The 17,813-nt window shown below is 53.0% G+C and overlaps 1 protein-coding gene across 1 annotated transcript in view; it reads left to right on the forward strand.

Moving 5' to 3' along the window:
• Positions 1–17,813, forward strand: part of LOC114484280 (POC1 centriolar protein homolog A-like) — a 51,165-nt gene that overhangs the window by 20,901 nt on the left and 12,451 nt on the right. Inside the window, exon 4 of the mRNA XM_028479489.1 lies at positions 9,056–9,199. Within this exon, the coding sequence (XP_028335290.1) occupies positions 9,056–9,199 (144 nt within the window). The remainder of the gene's footprint in view (positions 1–9,055; positions 9,200–17,813) is intronic.

The raw sequence follows: 17,813 nt of genomic DNA on the forward strand, positions 1-17,813 counted from the left end.
CACGACGGGAGAGGCCACAACAGTGAGAGGCCCGCGTACCGCAAAAAAATTAAAAAATAAATAAAAAATAATAAAAAAGTGAACCATTCTCTGAGTTTCAACAATCATGTGATCACCACCATGATCATGTTATAGAATATTTCCATCATCCCTCCAAATTTCCTTGTGCTTATTTGTAGTCAATCCAGTCCCTCCACCTCCAGCCCAAGGCAACTACGAGTCTTTTTTCTGCATTTTTCAGAATTTGATATAATTGAACTCGTATAGTTATATGTTCTTTTTAGTTTGGTTTCTTTCAGCTTAATTATTTTGAGATTCACTCATGTTGTTACATTTATCAATAGTTCATTTCTTTTTATTGCTGAGTACTACTCCATCAAATGGATATACAATTTGTCTGTTTGTGAACACTTGGGTTATTTTCAATTTGGGGGCTATTACAAATAAAGCTGCTGTTAACTTTTACATACATATCTTTCTATGGACATATGCTTCCATTCTTTTTGGGTGAATATCTAGGAGTGGAATGGCTGAGACGTGTAATGGGTATATGCTTAACCTTTTATTTTACTGTCAAACTGTCTTCCAAAGTGGTTGTTCCATCTTGCATTCTCCCCAGCAGTGTATGAGAGTTAAGTTTCTCCACCTCCTCGCCAGCACTTGGGATGGTCAGTCTTTTTAACTCTAAAGCATTGTAATAGGTGTATAAGTGATATCTCGTGGTGATTTTAACTTGCATTTTCCTGATGACTGAGGATGTAGAACATTTTTTTACATGTTTGTTTGTCATCTTTATATGTTCTTTGGTGAAGTGTCTTCAAATCTTTTGCCTATTCTTTAAATTAGTTGTCTTATTGAATTATGAAAGTTCTTAGGTATTCTGGATACAAGTCCTTTACCAGATATGTGACTTGCAAATATTTTCTCCCAGTCTGTGGTTTGTGTTTTCATTTTCTTAACAGTGTTTTTCAAAGAGCAGAAGTTTTGAATTTTGATGAAGTTCATTTTATTGGCTTTTTCTTTTACGGGTCATACTTTGGCTGTCATATCTAAGAAATCTACCTAACCCAAGGTCACAAAGATTTTCTCCTATGTTTTAGAAGAAAAAATCATACCAGTATTATAGTTTTAGGTTTTACATTTAGGTCTATGAATCATTTTTGAGTTACTTTTTGTATACGGTATGAGATATGTACTGAAACTCATTTTTTTGCATAAGGATTCTAATTGTTCCAGCAGTTGTTGAAAATACTACCTTATCTTCTCTCTGGTAAGTGGTGTACCATTTAAAAAAATTAATTGACCATATATCTGTGTGTATATTTCTGGACTCTATTTGTTCACTGATCTATGTGTCTGTCCTTTCACCAATGCCACACTGTCTTGATTGCTTTAGCTTTAGACTAAGTCATAAAATCAGGTAATGTGAGTCCTCTAGTTTTGTTCTTTTTTTCAAAAATGTTTTGGCTTTTCTAGTTCCTTTGCCTTTCCATATAAATTTTGGAATAAGCTTTTTGATTGCTATAGATGATTTTGGGGAGAATTGGCATCTTAACAACTTTGAGCCTTCAGTACATGAGCATGGTATATCTCTTCATTGATATTGGTCTTTTCTCATCAGTGTATTTTAGTTTACAGCATACAGATTTTGTACATATGTTGTTTGATTTATATCTAAGCATTTTGTAGTGGGTTGAATAGTGCCTCCCCCCGCCAAGAAATATGTCTACATCCTAACCCCCAGAACCTGTGAATGTGACCTTACTTGGTGAAAGGGTCTTTGCCGATGTGCTTAAGTTAAGGATCTTGAGATTAGATCATCTTGTATTATTAGGTTGGCCCTAAATCCAGTGACAGGCATCCTTATAAGAGACACACAGGGAAGAGAAGGCCATGTGAAGATGGAAGCAGAGGGTGGAGTTATGCAGCCATAAGCCAAGGAATTCTGGAGCCACCAGAAGCTGGAAGAGGCAAGAAAGGATTCTTAGTGCCTCCAGAGGGAGTGAGGCCCTTTTGATATCTTAATTTCAGACTTCCAGCCTCCAGAACTCTGAGAGAATAAATTTCTGTTATTTTAAGCCACCAAGTGTGACAGTTTTTTTTTAGAACAGCCATAGGAAACTGATAACACATTTCATGTTTTTTGGTGCTATTGAAAAGATAATGGCCAAGAATTTTTGGAAAATGATGAAAGGCATCAAACCACAGATCCAAGAAGCTCAGAGAAATGACAAGCAGGCTGAAGAAAAAACAAGAACAAAACAGAACCCTACACAAATTATATTCAAGCTTCTGAAACCAAAGATTAAGAGAAATTCTTAAAGGTAGATAGAGAAAGGAGACATTATATACAGAGGATCAAAGGTAAGAATTACAGAACTATTCTCATAAAACTGCACAAGCTAGAAGACATGGAAGTAACTTTTTTTTTTTTTTTTTTTTTTTTGCAATACGCGGGCCTCTCACTGTTGTGGCCTCTCCCGTTGCGGAGCACAGGCTCCGGACGTGCAGGCTCAGAGGCCACGGCTCACGGGCCTAGCCGCTCCGTGGTATGTGGCGTCTTCCCAGACCGGGGCACGAACCCGTGTCCCCCGCATCGGCAGGTGGACTTTCAACCACTGTGCCACCAAGGAAGCCCAGAAGTAACATTTTAAAAGTATCCAAAGAAAAAACTGTCAACCCAGAAATCTATACGCAGAAAAAAAATCTTTTAAAAATGGAGAAATAAAGACCCCCCCTTTTTTTTTTTTCCCAGACAAACCAAAGTTGAGAGAATTCATTACCAGTAAAATTGTACTATAAGAAATGTCTCTTTTCTCTTTCTTCCCCTTCTGGGATTTCAGTCACACATGTATTAGATAATTTGATATTGTCCCACAGTTTACAGGTAGTCCGTTCTGGTTTTTTTTTACCCCCTATTATGTTTCAGTTTGAGGAATTGATCTGTCTCCAAGGTCATTGGTTTCTTTTCCTCAGTTGAGCCGAGCCTACTGTTGGACTGGCCAAAAAGTTCGTTCGGGTTTTTCCAAAACCTCTTCCCAAACGAACATTTTGGCCAACCCAGTAGTAGCCCAACAAAGTCATTCTTCATATCTGGTGTTGGGTTTCTTATTTATAGCTTTTCCATTGACTCTTTCTTATAATTTCTACCTCTCTGCTGAAATTCCCCACCTGTTCATGCATGTTGTCCACATTTTCCAGTAAAATCTGTAACATACTAATTATAATTATTTTTTCTCCATCTGATAGTGCCCACATCTAAGTCATCTGAATCTAATTCTGCTGATTGCTTTGTCTCTTGACAGTGGGGTTTTTTTTCCTTGCCTTTTTGAGTGTCTCATAAGTTTTTACTGAATGCCACACATCATGTTCAGGATAGCAGAGACTGGGGTAAATAGTCAGTCTTATCAGGAGTTGATACCTTGAACTTAGGGTGAGGTCTGGGTGTTGGAGGATTCTTCTCAATGTTCCTGCTCTACCCCCAGCTTTCAGCCTACCCTGGGGTCCTGCCCCTCAGAGGATGTCTGTGTCCACGGTCTTGTCCCTCCCCCAGCAGTAGGCTGCTGTTGCTTGTTACCTGGTGTTTGCTAGCTTTGTTGGAGGAATTCTCTGCTGTCCTGGGCCAGTTTCAGTCTTAGGCCCTGTGTCCCTGGGTCTCAGAAGTAGGGCATTCTCAGTAGTCCTGCCCCTCCTTCAGCCTTTGAATACCTCGATGATCTCCACTCAGGATGGTTTCCTGCCTCTCCCACAAGGGAAGAGGGGCTTTTATCTCTTTTTGCTCTTCCCCCAGTAGCTTAAGGATTTTGTTCTGTAGGCAAGAAGGGTCTTGGCAGGGCTTCTTGCCTTTTCCGTGTCTACTGCCCTCCTCCAGGCCTGCACCCTCAAGGATGGTGTTTTTCTCCCCACCCCGTCTTTCTCAGGAATGCCCAGTGGAGGTCTATGGAGAAGACCCTGTGAGCAGGTGCAAACTCCCCTTGTGTCTGTGGCTCCCAGGGGTTCTTCATTCTCACCCTGGCCACTCTCAGCCTCTGCAACTTGTTAACATGCATAACTCAGTTCTTCTCACCCACTTGTATGGCACTCAGTGTCCCTTCTTCCCAGACTTTGCCAGAGGTGAGCCGATGCTCACTTCCTGTTTTCCTTGGAAGAGTCTGCCTTTCCTTAGATTTCAGGCTAGTTGTTTGGTCTGTGATCTCAGGTCTCTGATTTAAGAAAAGTTAAGATCCTTTTAGATTGTTGCTCTTTTTCTTGTTAGGATAGGATTAACGCTTCCCCCAACTTTCTCTACCTTAGGCAGAAGCTTCTTATCCACACCTGCATCTTGATGATAAAAAGGTGAGACCATAGGCAATCCAGAGACCAGTCAAGAAGTTATCCCAGATGGATTGATTTCTTGTCACAAGGAAGACCTGCAAGCTCTGCTCTTTTTTTTTTTTAAGATTTATTTATTCATTTTATATTTTATTATTGCTGCATTGGGTCTTTGTTGCTGCACACGGGCTTTCTCTAGTTGGGGCGAGCGGGGGCTACTCTTCGTTGCAGTGTGTGGGCTTCACATCGCGGTGGCTTCTCTTGTTGCAGAGCACGGGCTCTAGGCGCGCGGGCTTCAGTAGTTGTGGCACGCGGGCTTCAGTAGCTGTGGCTTGCAGGCTCAAGAGCGCAGGCTCAGTATTTGTGGCGCACGGGCTTAGTTGCTCCGTGGCATGTGGGATCTTCCCAGACTAGGGCTTGAACCCGTGTCCCCTGCATTGGCAGGTGGATTCTTAACCACTGCACCACCAGGGAAGCCCTGCTCTTTTGTTTTTTAATAACAATGTATGGGTTGGTTACCCATGTGTTTGAGTGGCTGAAAGCAACCACAGATATTTACGCAATTCCTGCTGTGCGCAGTGCTGAGCTCATGGTGGCGTATGACAGGCTGGCAGCAACAGAAACTGAGGCAAGTAGATTAAACTACTGTGAGAGCCCAGGATCCCACACCAGGGTGGTGACACCTACAGACCCCAAATGAGATTGCCACAAAGTTAAATAGATTCATCTATTCTGAGTTTGACCTTTTTTTTTTTTTTCTTTTGATGTTAAGATGTTTATATTTGGTACAAGTGAAAGTTGTCGACTTGGTGTGACTTTCTAGGTATGTGTGTTTGGGTTAATGTTGTTTTAATCTTACTTGTGAGAGAACTAACGAGGACCACCAGGCAGGGCCCCTAGTACCCTTGGATGTTGAACAGACAAAGCACTGATAGGATTTCTCCCCTTAAACGCTGCTCCTGTTATCCCATCACAGCCCTCGAACATGCGTCTCTTCCTGCTCTTGCCCATCATCTTCTTATCTCTGCTTTATCGCTCTCGGGGAAATGCCACATCTGCAGAGTGCTGGAGTGCAGGTGAGTGCCTGCGATGGTGTGTGGGGCGCGACTGCTGGCCCTTTGCCTTGGGGAGGTGTCATTTCACAGGAGTGTCACCATGATGGGCTTGGCTCTTTGAGGCATTGAGTGTGTGTGGAGGGCCTGCTCTGTGTTCAGCTCTGTGCCAGGCAGGCATTCCAGGGCAGGTGGGGTGGGGGAATGACGCAAAAAGTGTTAGAGCCAGGAGCCAGGAGCCTCCACAAGGATGGAAGAGAGGAGCTGGGGGTGTGGAAGCAAATCCGCAGGCCATGTCACCTGTCAGAGGCTGCTTCCTGTCAGGAAATGCCTGTACTTTGGGTTCAGATCCCAGCCGTCATTTCCTGTATTAGAGCAAGTGATTTAACCTCCCTGAGCCTGCTTCCCCATCTGAAAATTAAGGTTAGTGATGCCTGCTGTGAGGGGTCATTGTAGGGATTAAATGAAGTGACGTATAAAATGCTGGCACATAGGTGGCAGGTAAACCACAGCGATAGCCATCTTTACGTGCGGTGTGTCAAGTGCTGTAATGTCTTCTGGTAAGAGCGGACAAGGTTGCAGGGAAGGGCTGTGTCCTGGTGAAGGTAAGAGCAGGAGCAAATGCTGTGGCTGGAGGAATAGCCCAGGGCAGGCAGAACCCTGGACGTGTGAGCAAGGCTGGAGGCTGTGTACCTTCTGACAGTCACTTCCTGTCTGAGCCTCAGGTTCCTGCAGCCCTCTCTTCCAGAGGCCACCTCCCTGGCTTGGGCATGTGGCTGCGGTCCTCAGTACTGTTTTGGAGCTGGCTGGGCTTGGGCTTAGAAGGAGGGTTCCTGTTGGTAAAGTCAGCGGCGCTCACCACCCCCACCCCTGCTTCCAGAGACTCAGCTCGGCACTGTCCATTTCTGGGCCGCTCTGCAGAAACACTCAGAATTTCCATCCCCTCCTTCCCAGGCAGCAGGCAGCGCCCGTCTGGCTGTCAGGACAGAGGGCTGCCAGGTTCCCACCCTCCCTCTGGTGGCCTTTTCTGAGGGAGCCAGGGGGACTCAGTGTCCAGAGGAAGAGCGTGCGTGTCTGGAAGGGGGGTCCTTTGGAAGCATTAGGCACTGGCTTCTCAACAGAGGCCTGTGGGTGATTTGCAGATAAGCGCCTCTCACAGCCCAGCCCTTGGAAGGGCAGGCCCAGTCATCACCCCCATTTTATAGAAGATGAGGAAGTGGAGGCCCAGAGGGATTAAACCTCTTGCCCAGGGCCACCTAGCTGGTCAGTGGTAGAGCTCAGATATCGACCACGGCCTGCCCGAGTCACTGCTCTTCCCCACTGCACTCTGCTCTGTCTCCCGACAGTGCTGCCTGGGTCTGGGGGCTGCTGCGGTGAGGTGAAGGCCAGCCAGGGCTTCTGGAACATTTCCTTTTGGGATGGGCTTTGAGAGCTGAAGTGTTCCGATTCCTGGAGGACTGGAAGAGCCTAGCCCCGGTGGGCCGAGGTCTTACAAAATGGCCACAGTGCCACAAGCAGACAGGCCGACGGTGGGCATGTGGACAAGGCACTGCTCCTGCTTTCAAGAATCCTCCTCAGGCTTGTGTCTCACATTCGATTTCTCTTTAACCACCAGGGTCTGCATTTTTCCAAGTTCAAATCAACATGCACTTGAGAGTTTGTTATCTATGAGATTAGAACACTTTCCTGATAAAGGAAAATATGCAGGTAGGGTCCACGTGCTAAACTGCCCTTCTCCCCCCCCCTCCCCCACCCCGGTACGCGGGTCTCTCACTGTTGTGGGCTCTCCCGTTGCGGAGCCTGTCTCCGGACGCGCAATCTCAGCGGCCATGTCTCACGGGCCCAGCCGCTCTGCGGCCTGTGGGATCTTCCCGGACCGGGGCACGAACCCGTGTCCCCTGCATCGGCAGGTGGACTCTCAACCACTGTGCCACCAGGGAAGCCCTAAACTGCCCTTCTTTGATGGTTGGGAATCCTCTAACGGGCTAATTCTTCTCAAGGACTCTGAGGCCTGCCCAGGTGAACATGTCCAGGGCAGAGCATCTTCCTGGGGCTAGGCCACTGGATTTATCCAAAAGATGGGCCAACTCAGAGAAGATGCAAGCCAGCTGCCAGTGGCAGGTGTGAGGCATCCTAGGTGAGCCCCAGCCATAGCCAGTATTCTCCAGTGGCTGTGGCATTGAGGGGTGGAGGAGTGCTGGGTGGAGTACCCTGGCTCTGTGGTGTATGGGGAGTTGACAAGCTTTGAGCCTAGTGATGCCCTGGGTTTAGAGGGGAGAGGAGCGATGAGTGCAAGCAGAAGACAGGAACTGGGGACACAGGTACATGGGCAGGTGGCAGGCCCTTTGGGTGGTCTGGCATTGATTCATCCCACTCATGTGTCCTGGCCCTGGAAACGCAGTGGCTGGAGGAACAGGGCAGGGATGGGGTAGGCCCAGGTGCGGAGCACAGAGGAGCTTCTGATTGGGCATGGGGGGGTTGCAAGGTGAGTGGAGGACAGGATGCTCGGAGCAGGGGGAAGGAAGGGTAGATGAGGGGCCCTGGGAGTGGGCACGGGAGCACTGAGGTGGGAGCGGAGCTGCGGAAGGAGGCAGGCTGAAGCAGGGTGCCCCATCAAGGGGTTTGAATTTTCTCCTAGTGCCGGTGGAGAGCCCTGGATGACTGGCAAAGCCAGGGAATGATGTGGTAACATTTGGAATGTCCACCAGTGAGGCTGTGGTTGAAAACACTGAGCCCCAAGTGTGGCTGCATTTATGGGTTACTGGGGTTTGGGGGCTGGCTGAGAGTGTCGGCCTCCCTGAGCATGTCATTCCCACAGGGGGCGAGTCCACAGAGGAACTGTAGTTTCCTGAGCATCTGCCCGCCGTGTCCTTGGGAGGCTCCTGGCATTCTGCCCTGCTGAACACGTGCACGATGCTTCTGGGGTCAGGAGAAGCCTTTGTCTGTGTGCAGAGCAGTGCCTGACTTTTGGGGGACATGCATTGGACTGGAATGAGCCCCCTTAGGAAATCACTTGCCCTCAGTGGTGGTGGAGGAGGAGGAGGATGGCTTCTGCATTTGGGGACTGAGGATCTTAGGCAGAAACACCAAGTCCCTCGTGTTCCTAGAGTCTTGTCTGAAGCAGCCCGGGGCGCCTGTCCTGTGGATTCTGACTCCCGCCAGCCATCAGGCCAGGACGTTCACGTAGAATCTGTTTTCCCAGGGGATCTGGCCAGGGCAGGGTTGGAACCTCCCGCTGGTTCTGGGCCATCCCCGTTCCCGGGGTGGGGAATTGACCTTGAGCTAACCAGGAGGAAGGGTGACTTCAGAGCCAGGCTGGGCTTCAGGGGTCCCGCACTCTGACAGGCCTAGTGGAGGGCATGCCATGTGAAGAGCTGGCAGCCCCTGGCCTCTCTGAAGACCTCCAAGAGCCCGCCTGCACATCCCTCCCAGGCCCCTGCAGCCCGGACCGCCAGGTGCTTTGATTCCGCTTCTCATTCACGGCCTCTGCTCGGAAAGGGGGACTGGAAGGGAGCGCACAAGCCCGGATGTGGGAGTCCTGCCACACCGCCGTTGCTCACCAACATTTGAAACTCGTCTTCTCGAGTTTGCTGGTGGTTTTCCACCTGATCCTTCAAGGAGCTCTTCCTCTCGGTGTTTCCTCAAGCACTGACTCAAGACTAAGGGGTTCTCTTTCCTTTCATTGTCTTTAGCCAGAAGTGGATTCCCCCGTCCCACCAGGCAGGGGCAGGAGTCAGGAGTTGATGCAGAGCCAGCCCCAAGAGCCTGTCAGCATGCCCCAGACGCTGACCAGCACGCTGGAGCACATTGTAGGCCAGCTGGACGTCCTCACCCAGGTAGGCCGTGACGTGAATTCACCCCATTGTCTGCGCTTGGCCTGGCATTTGGACCATTTGAAGTTGGCCAGCGGGTGCTGGTTTTTTTTTTTTTTTTTTTCAATCTGTCAAAACTTAGTATTTCGTCTTTTTTTTTTTCTCTCTCTCTCTCCTTAACCTAACCACATTACTGTCATCACACCGAACAAGGTTAACGATAATTCCTCAATACCATTCAGTATTCTCAGGGGTCACTTTTAACAGGTTCAGGACGCACAGAGGGAGAAAGAACTATGAAGGTAAGGACCGAGGGGATGCAGGCGGCACATTAAAGAGCCGAGGCGACATCGCTCCCGGCTGCGGCCGTGGATCGGCTGCCCAGCTCCCCGGGCCTCCCCATTCCTGCTGTCATTAACTGCGCCAGGCCAGGTCGAGGCCCGCTCGGAGCCACGAGCTCCTCGCCTCCTGGCTCCCAGCCGGCTACCCCAGCAGGCCCGGTGCAGCTGAACAACCCACCGTCCCCAGACACTGGCGAGTTCCTGGAGGGGAAACGATTGACACAGCTGTCTGCACTGTGCCCCCGGCCCTCCCCCGTGGTACCTGCGTCTTCCGGCAGGGCTGGGAGCTGCAACTGGCTCCCGAGCCCGGCCCACCCGGGTCCCCCGCAACGGCTCTTCCTGATGCCTGTCCCCGCACCGAGCTCTCAGCACCGCGACCTCCGGGTGCTGGGTTTTTAAAAAATATAATGTACCTATTTTCCAGCCCAAATTAATGAAATAGCAGTGCCTGCCCTGGGATCCTGGCTTTCAGAGCCATCCGATCCCTGGCCAAGCCACTGGACCCCAGAATCACCAACACTGAATCCTGCCAGGGAGTGCCCACCCAATGCTGGCCTGGGCCACAACAGAGCTTTGAAAGAAACGCTGTCCGTTCATTTGACTCTTCGCTGGGTGGGCACTCCAGGGACGTGCCAGGGATCTGCGTGCAGGGAGTCAAGGCATCCGAGAGCCCAGGCTCTGGGTTCGAGCTGGTGCTGCTCCTTATCCTCTGAGCAAGCTTGGAGACATCCCTTCGGCTCTCCAAGCCCTGGTGTGTTTATCTGTGATGAGCCTGCCATGTTTGTGATCAGGATTAAAGATGAATCTGCAGGAAGTGTTTGACCTGTGCCTGGCCCTAGATAGCTGCTCAGTAGATGTTAGCTGTGGCACTGACCGCCCTCATCAGGGAGATCAACGTGGCCCCATCACCACCAGGAGTGTAAGTGCATCTGGCAGCTCATAACACAGACTTGCATTGCAGCAATTCCAGTGAGAGCAAAGCGCCCTGACGAGAGGTGGCAGCCAGCACTGCGGGCATGCCCAATGGGGCATCTTCTCCTGGGGTGGGAGAGCGGTCTTGCAGAGGGAACAGCCTGCCTGCAGGTCTGGAGGGGCCATGGGCACATCCAGGCAACAAGCAGAGCCCAGCACAGCTGACATGGGGCATGTAGGTGGTGGTGGCAGCTGGGCCGAGGCAGGATTTAAAGGTCCTCAGGCCCCTTCCCTCCTGGGCTCTGGGTGCAGACCCTCCCGTCTGTGCTGGCTTACGGCTAGAGGGGGAATGCAAGAGGGAGGCCGAGGACCCTTGAGTCTCTGACGGAGATGGAGCTGAAGTGGCGTGGCGTCCCTTCCCTACCTCTGGATCTGGGACTAAGTGCGAAAACCTCCTCCACATTGTGTCCCGTGGTCCACGCTGTGTCACAGCATACCAGCTGGTACTGCACACCCTGGACCCACTGAAGGAAGGACATTTGAGGGGAAAGGTCAGGCATCGGTGACTAGGGGATGGTGGGACTGTGCGCATATCATTGCCGAGAGCCTCTTAGCCCTGGAGGAGGAGGCGTGTGCTGAGAGAGGGAGATGAGCAAAGACTTAGAAAACTTCTCCCACCTCAGAGCCGTCAGAAACTGCCAAGCCTGCCTCATGTTCTTCACAGCCTCGTCAAGTGAGAGTTCAGGGGAGGTGGAATGAATTAGAACTTTATAGGATAAAATTGGAAATTAAGTCTGAGAAGGTAGTTAAAAATAGCCTCATTGGATCCAGAGGAGTATAACACTAGAAACATTTCCTGTCACTGTGTTTTAAGGGCGTACATGGAAGGTTTTGTTATGTGTTAGCATTCAGGAGTCTGGTAGTAACTTTGTAAGAAACTGGCATCACAGGGAATAAGTGAAACCTTGGCCTGTGGCCGGGGTCACACCGCTCAGCCCCTTTGCAAATCCAGACAGCACTGTCCCCCCGCCAAAGGCCAAGCCCATCAACCAGTCACCCGCTTTGCCAGACAGTGTGCATACCTGAAGGCCACAAAGTGTGGCGTGTTCCTGATGGAGTCAACATATTTTGAGGCAACTTGGGTTCCACAGATGAAGACCCCAGTTGAGACCTTAGAGTGCAACCTGTTTTCAAAATGGTGTGGGGAGGCATCTGCACGAATTTGCGTGCTACCTCGGGCTTGGTCGCCAGTTGTTTTCCAGGCCCACGTCCCCTCCTGCAGTGGGGCCCTAGCTGAGGTGTTTAGCTCCAGCCAGAGCTGACCCTCCTGTTGGAACCAGCCTGGCTGCGGGCAGCCCCCTCTCTGGAGGCTCCCCTGAGGCCTAGAGCCAGGTGACCACCATCGTCCTTCTCCCCATGCGGGTAGCTCAGCTGGGGCTCTGCGCCTGCTTGGCCTGTGGGTGTTGGCCTCGGATGCTTTCCCCTCAGCGGCGCTCCTCACCCTCCTGGCGTGCGCCTGTGCTCTGGAGGAGCAGGGGTGTCGCGGCCACCCCGACACTGACACCTACTTCCGAGTTCTCTGTCTGAATCATGCTGTTCTCCTCCATCCCGCCCCATCACTGCCCCTTCCCTCCCCCACAAGGAAGTCTGTTTCTAAGCGGCCTCCGAGAGGGACACTGCCTTCTAGGTCCTGTGGGCCTCCGTCCTGAAGAACATCCTTCAGGGAAGAAGCCCAGGGCTGCAGTGGGCAGCAGCCAGGATGTTTACTGAGCGAGTCACAGAGCCTCCAGTCCCGAGTGACAGAAGGCGCTCTGCTGTGGAGGTTCACTGTCCTCAGAGCCTGCCTTCCCGCTCAGCAGGCTGGATGCGGCCCAATGGTCGAATCCTCTCTGGAGGTGTGTGGCCCATTTGGCACCCGTCTGAAGGCTAAGGACCCGGCCTCAGTCCTCGTCCGTGGCCGCTCTGTGCAAACCAGAGGCCCAGAGGTCAGGAGGCTGAGCGGGCCTGGGGGAAAATGTGACTCAGAGCTTGTTTGGGTGCAAGTCCTGGCTTTCCTACTTCTAGCTCAGTGACCTTGGGCAAGTCAATTAACCTCTTCGTGCCCCAGTTTCCAGATCTGGGACACAGAGCTGATAATTGCATCCACTTCACGGACCTCTTGTGCGGATGGGATGTGTCAGCCTCTGTGAAGCTCTTTGAATGGTGCCCAGCAATGCCATGTGCTGCTGATGTGTTCAGTGCTGTTCCTGCTGCTGACCTTGTCACTATTCAGGGCCTGGCTGGCATGGGTGCAGGGGGATCCTCACGATGGCACCAGAAACAGCTCTCCAGTTCCCCCTGCCTCCCTGCCCAGGAGAGCCATTCCCCCGCCCTCACAACAGGTGTGGAGGGTTCCCTCCGTGCACACATGTTCGCTGAGCCTTTTCTGTGTGTGGGGCCCTGAGTGAGACCCAGTCCCACCCTTAGGAGGGCCCAGGACTGAATCTGCTGATGTCAGAGCCAGGCCTCCTAGAAGGAGCAGGCAACCAGGACCGTGGGAGACAGCGGGGCAGAGTGCGCCAGATGGGAGTCCCGTGGGCCAGGTGGAGAGGGCCACGAGTCCTTTGGCCTGGGCTAACGGAAGAAGCAGCGTAGGCATTTGCTCTCCTGGTGCGGCCACTGAGCAGGGCAGAGTCAGGCCGGACCCACGCTGAGGGTCTGGCGTGGAGTGGGGACAGGGACACAGAGAGGTTGGGACTTGGGCTGGGGGTGGAGCTGTCAGGGCCCTTCCCCCAGGAGGCGAGTTCTGCAGCCGTCCTGGCCCAGGTTCACCGCAGGAGGGAGGAAGGGGGTGAGGAGACGAGCAGGACAGCACAGCAGTCAGCCCCTGGGATACCGCTGGGCTCCCGAGGGAGTGAGGCGCTTCCTTTAGCCCCCATGGAAAGCAGACTGCCCCAGGGACATGTGCGGCATCTGAATCCAGCCCTTTAACTCCTGAATTGGGGTTGTGTGGTTTTATTTTTTTTTTAGGAATACCTTTTTAGTAAAGTGCATACATTGTTTTTCAAAAGTGTATTTATTCAGGGAAATAGGATGGGATGGCCTTGCAAGGTACACAGCCCTTCGTGCATCTCACTCCCGAACAGGTTCACTCTTCGGGCTGCCCCGGGCTGTCAGATCTCCCCACAGTGTTGTTTTAGATGGAAAGTCCTCAGAGTGTGGGGATCACATCCTCATCATAATTTTCCTCCTGATGTTTATCTGAGGCCTGCAACTTTCCAAGGGCTTTCCTCTGCAGCCCTGTTATCCTCCTGCCTGGTGCCCACAGGTCAGCCCGGTGCAGATAGGGTGTTGTGCCTAGATACGGCTTCTGCCTGGACCAGCTCTGGGGTCCACTCAGCCTGGGGCTTCTCCAGGTGATCCTGAGCTCGACCTGCTGTAGGTCAGAGCTTCCCCAGCTTCCCTTGCTAACCATTTCTGTGTAGTTAGGTATGGCTTCATTGAGAAGTTTATCTGCAAACCAAACTTGACCTTTCTGAAAGTTAAGGCCAGAAGCTCTTACTCAGCCCTCTGTGATCACAGATCCTACCTAGCAGGCCCGGCCCCTGAGGTCACCAGCCAGAGAGCACACCCCCTTGCCCTGGCCCTTCTTTGTGTGGGGGAAACCCCCCCTTGCCCCTGTGAGATTGCTGTTTGGGGCCTCACTGAGCTCCTCAGTACCCTGATCCCAGCTGGACACTGTGTCCTGAGCAGCCAGGGTGTTTTTGGCCTTACATGTCCCTATCAGCTGTGGGGAACAGAGGTACCTCCCTTGGGTGTCAGGGCTGCTCTGCTCAGCCCAGTGAGCCACTGCCCATTAGCCTGGGCGTACTTGCCCTCCTGGTCTTGAGGGCCAACTCCTCCGCTCATCACCTGGGTGACCTTGGGCAGGTGATGTTGCTCCCCAGAGCCTCAGCTTCCTCGCATGTAAAGTGGGGACAGCCAAGCCTGCTCGTGTCCTCTGAGCACTATGGTGAAGCTCTGGGTTACCTGGGTGTGCTAGGTCGCTGTTCTCCAAGGGTCAGTGTGGGAAAACACCAGGGTGGTCAGGTGACACAGGAGTGAACATTCCACGCATGTCTAACTGCTGGAGTCCCAGGAATGCTTTTGAGCTGCCAGTGAGACTCTAGTGGTCTGACTAGGCATTAGGATGAGAGGGAGACAAAGAGGAGGTCTTTCCCCACGTCCAGGAAGGAGGAGGGCCCAGGAGGTGACGAGAGGGACTGGGTGCCTGGGGACTGTTGAAAATCAGGGGTGGGTCGTGGGGCCCATTAGATGCGGTCCTTGAACCCAGACCCAGGCATTGGGGCCAAGATTGAAGCTCTTCAAAGATGTATATATATCTTGCGACAGCCATCCTCTGAATTGAGTTACCGTAATGGTTGTGGGGGAAATAGATTTCCTAACGATGGGATTTAGGTTTTTCTTTGGGTGACATTTTGGTTTTCAAAACCCCTCATGGGAATTCTCAAAAGCAACTAGGGCTGAGGTCACAAGTATGGGTGCTGGGAGCCGTGTGTGTGTGCCCCCCCTCTTCCTCTCGGGAGCCTGTCCTGGGCCCCACCTTCTCCCCTCCCCGTCTGGGGAGAACACACACCTGTCCTGCGGCCACCCTGGTCACTGTCCTGCTGGGCCTGCCCCAGTCTTCTCTTCCTGAGATAGATGGCTCGATCCCAGAGGCCTGCAGGAGTCAGAGCAAAGCTCAGACCAGGAGTCAGAAGCCACAGATGCTCTGGCACAGCCTTGCCTCCTTCTGAGGAAGCCATGGTTTCCTCCTCCACTGAGGGGAAACTTTAGGCCCTGCCCATCTGTCTGCCCTCTGGGGTGGGCAGCAGAGGTCAGCGTCTCAGGTGGGGCCAGGTGGGGCCGGGACTGCTCTCAGGGCCTTCTTTCCATGAGTCGCCCCTCCCCTCCACCCCTGGCCGGGCCCCTCCCCTTGTGGCCACTCCAAGAGGAGGGGCTCCAGAGTGGACCCCTGCCAGGCCTGCCTGCTTGGTGATGGGCATTCAGAGGCCCTGACCTTTCCCCTGGTGTTCTTCTGGGGGTTCTGCCAAGTGATTTAGGGTCCCTCTTGCAGGTGCTGGGACACTCACCAGTGAGCAGGGAGAGGCTGTTTTCACAGCCAGAGTCCCCTGGGAGCTCACCTCCCGCCTTGGCTCCCTTCACTTCCTTCACGGACTCCTGAGTGACAGAGGTTGGGTGGTGTCTGGAAGTTGCAGGGGCCCTGGGTCTTCCTTGAGGGCGAGGGCGTGGGCGTGGGGTGTGGCGTGGCAATGTGGGCGGTACCCGGGAGCTAGGGAGGCTGCAGTGAGGGGCCTGGGCCCGGCAGGCGGCCGGTGGTTTCGCCTCGGAAGCCCACAGCAAAGTTATTTTTGACTCCGATTTCACGTCTTGCTGCTTTTTAAAAATACCAAGCCATGAAATTCCTGCTCCAACTGTGTTTTCTCATGGCAGCTGTGCTTGAGGCTGGCCACAGCAAGGCTGTGATGTCACACATTCAGGTTCCTGTGACTCACTGGGGGCCGCTGGGCTCGAGGACCGGAACATGTGTGCCGTGGGAAGCAGCCGCGGGCAGGCCACCCAGCCCTGTGGTTTAAAGGTCCAGGTTGTTGCAACTCTGCTGACCAAACTCAACAAGGATAAGAATTTTGGCCTGTTTGCTTTAGGGAGTTGGATAGAGTGACCCATTGCTTCAAGACACCCTGCCCCTGCCCCTGCCCCCCAAGGTCCTGGCAGTTTCCTATCTGCTGGGCTGCTTGGGTGAGGCATCCCACACAGGGAAGGTGGGAACACTGGGCAGGCCCGGTGTGGGCCAAGCTGCCTGACCACTCTCAGGAGCTCTCGGGGTCCCTCTTTCCCAGACGGACCAGCTGTTGTTTGTGGAAAGAGACTCCAGACTTTAGAGCAGTTTTGCCATTTTCCCTGGGGGCGGGTCCTCCCAGGTGTGCCCAGCTGGAACTTGTCGGGAAGGTGTGCAGTGAAAGCGCCTCCCTGCCCCCCCACCAAGTAATCCCCTTTTGTGAGGTGTGTGCAGCCCTTCCGACAGCGCTCGCGCACCCAGGCAGGGCCACAGGGGTGATTGTTGCTGGTTTCCGCAAGAGTGGGCCCTGCCTCCACAGCAGCCTATCTCGCCACTTAGCCTTGACCGTGTATAATCCCAAGGAGGTTTCGCCAGCCTCCTCTTCCTGGATATTTAAGGGCTGCCCTTGGGCCAGAGTCGACTTCAGGACAGCCGGACCTCCTGCCACTTGGGGTTTAGAGACTTGTTTTTCCTCTGTTAAGAGCCTGCTTCCTGGGGACAAGGGACTGAAGACACTCTGGTCTGTTAGACACTTGGGGTCTGACTCTAGCCGGTTGCAGAGGGGCTGGGCCCTGGCCCTTCCCCAGCACTGTTGCTCATTTTGACAGTTTATCCAGAGGCTTCTCTGGCTTTGCAAATGCAGAGGCATGGGGAGTACCAAGTCAGGGCCAGTGTGCTGGCAGCAGTCAAAGACGGGGCAAGCTTGCGTTTATTATTGCATGAGGGGCTGGATGGCAGCTCCGTCTTCTATCCTGTCTGCGGTTGTGGCAGAAAACACCCCCTCCCCAAAGAAGCTGCAGATGGAAGGCCCCTGCCCACCAGATGGGCTCAGAATGGCTGCGGTTACCTCTGGGGCCTGGGAACATTCACGGTCTTATGAGATTTCCCCTGTGAGGCCCAGAGCAGGCCTGGAGCTGGGGGCTGGGGAGCAGGGGCTGGAGCAGGAGATCTAGGAGAGCTAGGCCCATGCAGGGACATCTCATTCAGACTGACTCTGGATGATTCTGAGAGGACGGAGGAAGGGGACCCAGGCGATTTGCTCTCACTGCTCTGGGGACCAAAGGGCCCTCCAAAGAAGGGTCAAGCACAGGCCACAAGAAGGGGCCTACGAGTCTTCTGGTTGTGACAGGCAGCCCCAAACGGGCCTACATGGCTTTGAGATTAACCAAGCCCCAGCTGCCCCATGGCCACTTGGCGCCCTCCTGCATGAAGCGCCGTGAGAGCTGGGTTGGGAAAGACTGCAGTCGGTCCTGCCATTTCCCTCCGCCTGCTCTTCAGAGGGCCCTGTCTGGGCCTGGACTGTTGGCACAGACCCTCACTGTACCCACAGTAGCCTCGGCCCTGGGGGAGGAGAAAAAACGGAAAGGAGCTTTGAACTTAGCAGAGCGTGGCATTTGGGGGAGCGATTCTGTTCCCCCCATTTTGATCCGGGCCTAGGTGGTAGCTCCAGAAAACCAGCCAAGATGAGAGGCTGGGTCTCCCACTGTGGCTCAGCAGGCACTCCGCAGGGCAGGGGGAGCCTGTGTGCCTTCGCCCCCTCAGGTGGGCCTGTTGGACAGGGGCCACA

The sequence above is a fragment of the Physeter macrocephalus genome, chromosome 18 (genome assembly GCF_002837175.3).
Source record: "Physeter macrocephalus isolate SW-GA chromosome 18, ASM283717v5, whole genome shotgun sequence".
NCBI classification, from domain to species: Eukaryota; Metazoa; Chordata; class Mammalia; order Artiodactyla; family Physeteridae; genus Physeter; species Physeter macrocephalus.